The following is a 9,627-nucleotide window of genomic DNA, read 5'->3' on the forward strand; positions in this document are numbered from 1 at the left end:
AGATACATCTGATGGAGGTAAAGCAGTCTGAGGTGGGAAAAGAGGGAACTGGGACACACAAGACCACTGATGAACTGCATAAATTCTTTGAGCAGAGTAGGCTATGTAATTGACTTTTATCTTCCTCTATAGAACAAGAGTTTTAGACCTGGAATAGACAAGCATGACTTTGAGGACCCACATTTGTCCAGTGGGGCAAAGAAATCCTCATGGTGGATTGATTAATAGCTTTTAGATATAATGGCAAATTTGAGCAGACAAATTGTAGAAAGTACTAAATAAATATTCACTTACGCTTTAAATAAAATTATTAAATTTTTGTTTGGTTTTTTTTTTCCAGTGGAAACAGTGCAAAACTCAACTTACAGCAGGTATGGTTAAGATTAATTTCCTTGTCCTTTGGTACTGTTCCATTTCGTTTCTTTCGGTACTACTTGGTGTTTAAACTTAGAAGCACAGTATGTCACTAAGTATTTTTCTTTAAAGCCCTTTTTGCAGCATGTAATAAATACAACAAAATCTGATTATAAATTGCATCTAATTACTGTAAGTTTAATTGAGTTACCCTTAAATTAGTTCTGCTCATTCCAGCCTTCCTTTGGAACTATACATTATAAATATCTGTACCCTGCAGATTCCACTTCTGCCACAATACTTCTGAATATGCAGAAGACAGAATTATACAGAAATGTTGCCTTTGAGGTCTGTAAGTGACCAGACCCCGTAACTGGTTACAGTTGAAAAGACAGAGGAATAACATAGCAAGTTTTGGGGGTTGATGGTTTCTGTTCTCTTAGTCATTAATTTTTCATTTTGCCCAAATGACTAATCAGCATCCTTCATGACAGTTTTCTTATTTCAAGCCTTTCCTGTGAATTTCTTCTAGCCTTAAATGGATATATCCAATTCCTTGGAGGTACTGGTCTTGACTCTTCTCCCCATGCTACTGGCCTTATGCTGTTCTGAGTTATGCCAGTTAGGGAGTCAGGTCTCCTACCACAGAATAATGTCATTAACACTGAAATTTTCTTAAATAACTTACAATTTTATTTAGACTAGACAACCAGTAAAAAGTAACATAAGTTTTTAAGAACACTGCACAACATTTGAGAATACACAAGATCTTGTATACTTCTTGCTTCGTTTAAGCAAAGACAAAGCTGGAACTGAACTAAACTTTTGAAGTCTTAATGATTTATTTCAGCTGAAATAAAGCTGAAGCATCATTGCCCTTACTGAGGGAGAATAGGGAGTTGTAATTAAATCAAGAATTGGAACAAAACTGAAATTAGAAACTCCAAAAATGTTGCTGACCATATCTTCACAGAATATGAAGATACAATGGACAAGCGAGTTGGGGAAAACTACGTAACTGAAGAGAAGTAAGGGATAGATTATTTTAAAATTGAGGAGAACAGTATATATTTGCAGTAGAATGAAATCAAACTGATGGGAAGAGTGAGAACCAGGATGATGAAGTTCACATAAGGAGGATGACAGGATGGCAGAAATGAACAACCACAGACTCAGTATCAGAGACAAGAAGAGGCAGTCTTGAGTGTGAAAGCAAAGGGAGAGAGGAGACAGTGTAGGTATTGGCCATTCTGTACATGAGGAAAGCATTATGGATTTGTAGGTTAAAAAGGTGGAATTGAAACTTTAAAAAAAAACCCAACAACAAAAACCCAATCCACCCCCCTTGTCACCACCACCATTGGGGAACCATATTTATTTCTATGTGAGATTCAGTTAACTGGTTTGTATCTGGGCAATTCCCATTCATTTTAATATAGTTTCTTTCTGAATAAAGTGTCAGAGCCTGGACTTTGGTGTCCTGACTGTCAAACATTGTCCTAAACCAATTGTGGCTTCTGAGATGCCCAACTCACAGTGGATAGTCTGTCAGTGTTGATAATGAGAGGATGAGGGCTGATACACTGCTACACTTCATGTAATCTCTTCTTATGTGATATTCCTAATCAGATCCTTTTCTTTTCTGTCTTCCAGTACCCAGTGATTCAAAAGACAATGGAGGAACAGAAGGAATGAATGATGAAGGCAAACTGAAATAAATTTAGTAAACTTTTCACTAATCAGCATAGTTTTTGGTTTCCCTAATTTCATATCCTTAAACAGGGTTGAATAAATGTAATTGTCCTGAAAGCAGTGAGCTGGATATTAGACAGTACAGAAAGCTGATACACAAACCTCTGATGTATCTCTCTGGGAGTATATTTGTCTTCATTTTAATTTTACCTTAAGTAAAATTAATTTCATAATTTTTTTTCAGTCTTACCTAATGTCATTGAAATTCTGTACTATGATAGTTGAAAGATATAAATTTTGAAGAAGAGTATGACATAGTGGAATAGAGTTGGCCATTCCAGATATTGAATATTCCCATACTGTTTCTTCGTTCTTGAAGTCAATAGAAATCATTCCCTATGCCAGAAGAAAAAAGAAGATAGCATAACAAAAAAACAAAAAAAAAAAAAAGAAAAAAAGAGATCCAGGATACCTGTGCACTCTGTCAAGCCAAAGCTCCTGGGACAATCATTACCATTTGCCTCAGAAGACTGGCAGGCATAAATGGATGTGCTGATGGGTAAAGTGCAAAGATAAGGCCCTTTACAGAGTAACTGGCCAATTGAACTCTGATACATTATTAAGAAAAAGTTCTTTACTTCAACATGCACAGAAATTATAACCTTTTTCCCCAAGTTTTCATCTAGGACTGGAGAGCTAGATAAATATCCTTTCTATCTCATTACCTGTAATTATTTGCTAATTTTAGGACGTTACCTACTTTTTGCTCCAAGACTGTTTTGATTAACTTTTCTTTCCATTGTTTCTTTCTAGGTCCTCCTGTTCCTCACCTGAAGAAAGAAGACTTGTGCATCTTCTTAGCACTACATATGGAAAATTCACCAAGTGAACGAAAGACATCTGTGAGTTAAGTCAACTCAAGCATATTAATTTTTATCAAGGCTAAAAAAGCCATACTGTCCAATAGGATCTTGATTTAAAAATTACTGACTTGGTCTTGTGGGCAAAATGATCTTAATTTGGGGAATTTTTACTTAATTCAATTTATTGCCAATAAATACAAACTTATGCTTGCTTAATTGGATGTTGAGGAAAAAAGAAAACATAAGGAGTTAAACTTCCTCCATCCATTTTTTTCAGGTTCAACTTAAGCCAAATACCTACCCTTCCACCTTCCTAGTCTCGACTTCCCTTGTTTTCACCATAGGTTACTCTCAGTCGGTCCCAACTCCTTCAGTGAGGTGATGGGAGGTGCAGGAGGTTGGGGCTGTGTGCATGATGGTTTGTCTGCAGCTCCTCTGTGCTTTTTCCCAGTTTTCCTCTGCTCCTCCGTGCTTCCTACTGGCCCTGTCCTGGCATGAGTTGTCTGCCGGCTGTGGTCCTTCAGGAGTGTCCCTGCCCCAGTGTGGGTCGCTTGTGGGCCACAGTCCCACAGTTAGGTTTTATTCTATTGTATGCTTAGACTCTAATAATTCTTGACAAATCAAGTTTTTGAAGCTACATAGATGTCTGGTGGTTCCTACCGTGAGTATCCTTTGAGCAGTGTTGGCTTTTGTTTGAAACTACACCTTGTCACTCCTTTCTCCTGTTTTGGTAGTCTGCTAGACCAGCTATTGGGATATTCATCTCCCTACTTTTTCTGTGATTTTACAGACTTACAGACTTTCCAAATGTTTACCTCTTACCCCTTTCTGGACTCCAGTCAAAGTACTTGCGCTGTTGATCTAGAATACTACAATTGAGTTATGTGCTGTAGACACACCAGAACTGACTGAAAATCTACAGGAATCAGAATGTTTCTAGACTGCTTGATCCCTACCCTTTTGCAACAAATGTCGTTCTTTTTCTGTGGGATCCTCTGGTTGCTGTTACTTTACATACACATAATCTGGAGTGACTCTCATTCACTGAATGGTTATACATTCATTTGTATATGTGTACATTTATTTGCATATTTCTACGCAGTATTGCAAAACTGGAATCGTTGTCTGTGAAGCGAGCAAGCCAAAAAGGATTATTGCCATGGGCTGCTCAACAGAGGAACTTCATGCTGTGCCAAAAGTGCTGTTAAGGTTTCCTAATGCACTGAAAGGCTGTGAAGTTTACATGTCTCGGATGCCTTGCAATTATTGTGCAAAATTGCTGGTTCAAGGTCAGTATCAGAAATGAAATATCTCCTAGACTAAGACTGCACATGTGGCATACTGACAGGCTGGTAAACTAGTCATGCCAGTCATTTCTCTTCCTCTTTATTTCTTCCGTTTTGCTCTCTGCATTTTTCCTCAGTTGATTCTATACGAATCATTCAGATCACTGTCAGAAGCTGATGTAGCTAAATATCTTATACAATAGGTAGCTGTGATTATTAGAGAATATTAAGATGTGATTCATAATGCCATTGTACAAATTGTTAGTATTTACTAACACGTGGATCATGAAGAGTGCAAGTCATTAAATGAAAAAGGAGCCACCAGAGCTCGTAGAGATGTTTGTTAAATGAGAAAAAAAATTAAAGGAGTGGTCCCAAGGGATGTGGAAATCCTGAAAAAATAATGCATAGATAATTGACCCAATAAAATAAACAAAAAGAAAACAACCATTCCCATTTAAGTCATTTATCAGAGGAGAAATGTACCTCAGGTATTAATATTCAGGATAACAAGGGAAGTAGGTCGATTTTTTGCAGACAAGTTAATCTGTAGTACTTCACAAATAATAACGCACTACCTATATGTTGAATTTTCTGATTTTTTTAGATGCTTGATTGATATACATATCTTTCCTCTACATAACTTCAATAACTTCCTGTATCTTTTTAAAACAATCTCCTTGTTTTGGAAATTTTTACCATTTGGTAAATATAAGTAGAGACAAAAGTTTAATCACCTGGAAAAAAAAAGTCGTGAATTGTGTATAAAGTTTCCTTTTTGACTACGGAAATGGTGTGTTAATAAAAATATTTTAATATTGTTTTACTAATGTGGCAAAGAGCTGCAGCTTGCTTAAGTATATTCCATATCACTTTACGTTTATTAATGGGAAAAATGACCACTAGTATTTCATATTTAATATTAATCTTGCATATATATTTTCTTTATTCAGCACAAGTCTCACAAGTGTATTACTGGCCAAATTTTGAAATTAAAAAGGAAGAAGAGGCCCTGAAACATGCTAATGCCATCTTTACAGAAAGCTATGTTGTTGCAGCGGTATATGTACCAACAATAGCCAATCAAAGAAAGATGCAAATACTTAATTCAAATAAAAAAGCATCTTCTGATGATGATCTAATCCCAGTTGCATCTATATATGATGACGAAATTGATGTGGGTATTTTGAAGTGCTTAAACTTGGATCATCTGAAAGACATCCAACTGCAAAAATATAAAGAAAATATTACTACAGCAAAGAATTGTTTTAAAACTCTGGCAAGCTGCAAAGATGAAGAAATAATAATCTTAGAAGAGAAGGAATCTACTGTAAAGAATAATCCGAAATACACCCATGCATTACAGCTCTGTGATTTACTAGCATCCAGAAGTGGTAAGTAAATTAATATTACTAAATTGAGCTCAGTAATTCACACAGCATGGAAAAAGTCTACATAATTGTTAGTTGTATTCCTGGAGATGTAATGTGCTGAAAAAATCTTTACTTTATTACATTGCATTCTGTTAGCTAAGTCATGAAACTCTGCATATCTAGCCAACTTTTGTGTCATGGTGGTATTTCCTGTGTTATAAAATTAATTCATGTTGCATCATTGTCTTACAAAACATATTCAGGTTGTCTGAAGGCTGGTAGTGCAAATTGGGCAAAAATCTCCCTAAGAAAAAACAGAGTGTATCGATACTACCAAATAGAGGTTTCTTTGCTGAAGGGGGAGTTGCTCCAGCGTGAACCCCAGGGCTGAGTAAGACCCAAAGAAACACAGTGCAGAGGTATTTAGTTGGGCTCTTTCTGTACCGCTAGCCAAACTGGAGAAAGAGGAGGAACATGATTCTCCTGTCTTCCTCACCAGGTGGGGATTTCTAAATCCTTAGGCTGATTGCAAGAGGCTCTGGTTGGGGCCAGTTTCTCCATGGTATCAAATGGCAGGCGGTCAGTTCCGACATTTGGTTTTGGCAAGCTTTCCTATTTTTGCATTAAAGGTTTGCAAAACTGAAGAAGCACTGCTACGATAGGTAAAAAGAAAACAAAACTGGACATAATTATCTGTTACTTTCTCATGTTGTCCATTAGTCTGGCTGGTTGTGGTTGATTACACCGAAGATATTAGACTGGGTTTTTTTGTTCAGTCGTACCTGTGCAGGTTGAGAATAGGGTTCACTCAGCAGCACGACAGGTGTTTTCCACTTTATCCCAAGTCCCTGCTACTATTTCCCAATGCTTCTCCTACTGTTAGTTAAATGCATTTGGCTATTTTATGGAAGAGAAAGCATTGCAGATTTTGACTGCTTTTAATCATTGTAACAGTTGCTCATTGATAACAATGTGGAGTCTTATGGCTCCCAGCCATATCTCAGGACTCTTCATCAGCATCATGCCTGCACCAGCTCCCCTGGGTCACCAGAAAGTGGAAAGTTTCTAGTTTTACTTTCCCTTTCTCACAAAAGACAATTCTGGGGTGTTGCTTCCTCTTGTGGGGGGGAAGAGAGAGAGAGAGATCCTGGGCAGCAGATGTCATTGCATGTGCCTGTGTCCTGAGGAAGGTCTAACAGAACTTGCGGTTTAGGAAGAGAAAATAGTTTTTAAACTCTTTCTGAGCTGCAACAATATAAAGCATGCTAGTCTCAGCAGTGGTGCAGGTCAATGACTGTGGTATGTCTACACAAGAGCACTAGATGATAAGGGAATTGAGATGAACTACAGGAGACAGAGAGCTGCAAGGACTGGAAGTAAGTGCATTGATTAGCCTAACACCTGGTTGGCCTTCTTGTCAGCGGTTTACCTGGTTCAATACTTTCTGGAAGCAGTCAAGCAAGGAACAGCAATTTTGTCCCAACAGGTGTGTTCTGCATCTCTCTAGACCAGCAGGCATGAGTAAGAATGTCATACCTTTTGGCCAGCAGGTTTCTTGTAATATCATAGTGTTGTATAAATTTATAACTGTGATTATTTGACTGTTTATCCTCAGACAATAATAATGGAGTGGGGACAGTGATTTACAAGGAAGACAACATTGTAAGTAAAAGTTTGTGTGGTCTAGGAAATTGTGCTCTTCTTATAAAAATGTCTAATCATGATCTATTGTCATATGAAAATAATGCTTGCACGATTACTATGTAATAAGTTATCAGGCATGGAAATGTTTAAAAAAGCCCATTTCTACCAGAAGAAATGCACTTTAGGTTTACTACGTTTGTGTTTATGTATGTAAATGAGGAAGTTAACTTGAGTCATATGGGCTCTCTTAAAAATTTTAGTGGAGTTGCAGTAATATAAAACAACTTTTTGTGAAAAAAAAAGTTTATATTCCCTAACTCTGTCCCAGAACATTAAGATGATGGATTATTTGATCTATAGTCAGCAGTTAGAAGAGGTGAAGTCCCATGTCTGCTAAACTTTAAAGTAATGAGCTGATGTCCCTGATGACATTGTTACTATTATCATATTGAAATTCCATGCTTATTTTTATTTTATATGTTTCCAAAGTGGACACAGCTAAGAAAACGTAGCTAACATTTTCCAAATCTTTTTGGTGACTTTGTGTTTAGCAGCCTCTTTTGTGTTAATTTTTTCTTCCTAATCAACTTTTCCTGTGATGATTTTTTATAAGCATTGTATTTCATGTTCACAGGAAAATGTATTTCTGGAAACAAAGGCAAATTATACTTTTGGGGAAAAAATATTAATGATTTTCTGAAACTTCACATATCATACACGTATATGATTAAGACCCACAATCAATCATTTTGAAATGGAGATCTGCATAAACATTACCAAACAGCATTACATGAGGACTCTCACTGAAGTTATCAACAGCTTTTAGGAGTTGGATTAGGTTGTAAATAGCTAAAGGTCCCAGAACAACATTACCTTTTGTTTCTTTCTATGTTGCTTCTTTCTAGGTTGCCCTGGGCTACAGTGGATATCCAAAAGGGGCAATGAATAGTTTATTTTGCAAGAAGGGAGACAATGATTTTGACCAGCATGCAATTGTATGTGCAGAAGCTAATGCAATTATTATGAGGTAGGAACTCATTAAATATTTTGAAGGAATTAGACAAAAAAAGTCTTGGTGTTGGGTGCTTCATTAATGAAGAAATAGCTCTCTGACTAATCTACCATGGGAATTTCCAAAGCGTAGAAAGGAGAAGGAATGTTACAGAGCATGGGAAGGAATTTAGTCTTATAAGGCACTGAGTACAGTTGTTTTTTACAGAGATCTAGGTCCATGTGATCTTATATTGTAATACACCCAGCAAACTTATGTGACAGTCTCAGAAGTTCCTGCTAGTCCCCTGTCTCTGACCTCATGTAAGCCCAGTTCCTGTGGGCAGTCATGGGCAGGGGTCTTCACATGTGCCGGAGATGGGAGTAGCCAGCAGCAGAGCTGTTGCTTCTGTGTGGGCTCTGGTATTACTTAGCCATTGGAAATGCAGGGCATCACAGCTGGGCGGTCAACTTGAACTGCCTCCTTTAACACACACAAACTGATTTTCATGAAGTTTCCTGGCTATGGGAAATTTCTCTGCAGACTGGTAGCGCTGTTGCAAATGCTTGTGCACCTGTCCCTGGCTGACGGTCCCTCTTCTGACACCTACTTAGTGGGCATTGTGTTGACTGAATGCCCTGCTGTCACCTACTCTCATATTTAGGTGATTATGGTTTGGTGGTGAAATGAATCCTGGATACACATTTCATAAACCAGAGTATCTGTCTTTACGGTGCTGTGAGTACACAAAGAGTAGGTAGATCCATTTCCTAAGTTGGCAAGCTCATGGTATGTACTGCAAGTATTTGCTTGTCGTGGGCTGGAGATCCCTTATTCACCTACCTTGGCCAGTGATGGAAGAGAAAAAAAGAGAAGAACCCACTCTAGGTTCCAAGAGAAGTAATTCCTCCTGCAAACACACCTTGTTTGTAATTGTGTCAATATTGTATTTTTTCAGTTCTGAGAGAGACCTGTGTAATGCTGAACTCATCACTACGCATAAACCCTGCCCTGACTGTCTGAAAATGATCCGAGCAAAGAATATAGCAAAAGTCATTTGGCCTCTGCGAGACAGAAATGTAGGTGATATTAGAGATGGTTAAAAGCTGTGTGTCATGGTTCAAGGCTTGCTGTTCCTTTGTCCCCTCCCTGAGGACATCTTCCTAGAAACTTTGTACTTTCCCTTTGCTGGGGAGGAATTGCACAGTTTTCCCCCTTTCAGGCCCCAGCCCTCTTCTCCATTGCCAGCTTGCAGCTTGTTTGCACCACCAGAGGTAGGCTGAGGGCCAAGGGAAGGATACTTCTCTTGGGAGTATAGATGGTAGAGATGGCTGCTGCCACTCTGAAGGGGAAGGGGACAGGAATGAAAGGTTGTGCTTACAAGCTATCCTTCGTGTCCTTCAGCAAGCGAGGAAGGTCCTGCC

The 9,627-nt window shown here is 38.1% G+C and overlaps 1 protein-coding gene across 1 annotated transcript; it reads left to right on the top strand.

The window, feature by feature from the left end:
* Positions 1-11: 11 nt before the first annotated feature.
* On the top strand, positions 12-9,306 carry LOC309589720 (cytidine and dCMP deaminase domain-containing protein 1-like; the record flags this gene model as incomplete). Its single annotated transcript, XM_082310197.1, has 9 exons — positions 12-17; positions 341-371; positions 2,008-2,058; positions 2,860-2,948; positions 4,012-4,198; positions 5,149-5,589; positions 7,184-7,230; positions 8,118-8,239; positions 9,162-9,306. The coding sequence occupies 9 exons, from the start codon at positions 12-14 to the stop codon at positions 9,304-9,306; spliced, it is 1,119 nt and encodes a 372-aa protein (XP_082166323.1).
* Positions 9,307-9,627: the final 321 nt, after the last annotated feature.

This window comes from Platalea leucorodia (assembly GCF_965183815.1).
Source record: "Platalea leucorodia genome assembly, chromosome: 4".
In the NCBI taxonomy this organism is placed as follows: Eukaryota; Metazoa; Chordata; class Aves; order Pelecaniformes; family Threskiornithidae; genus Platalea; species Platalea leucorodia.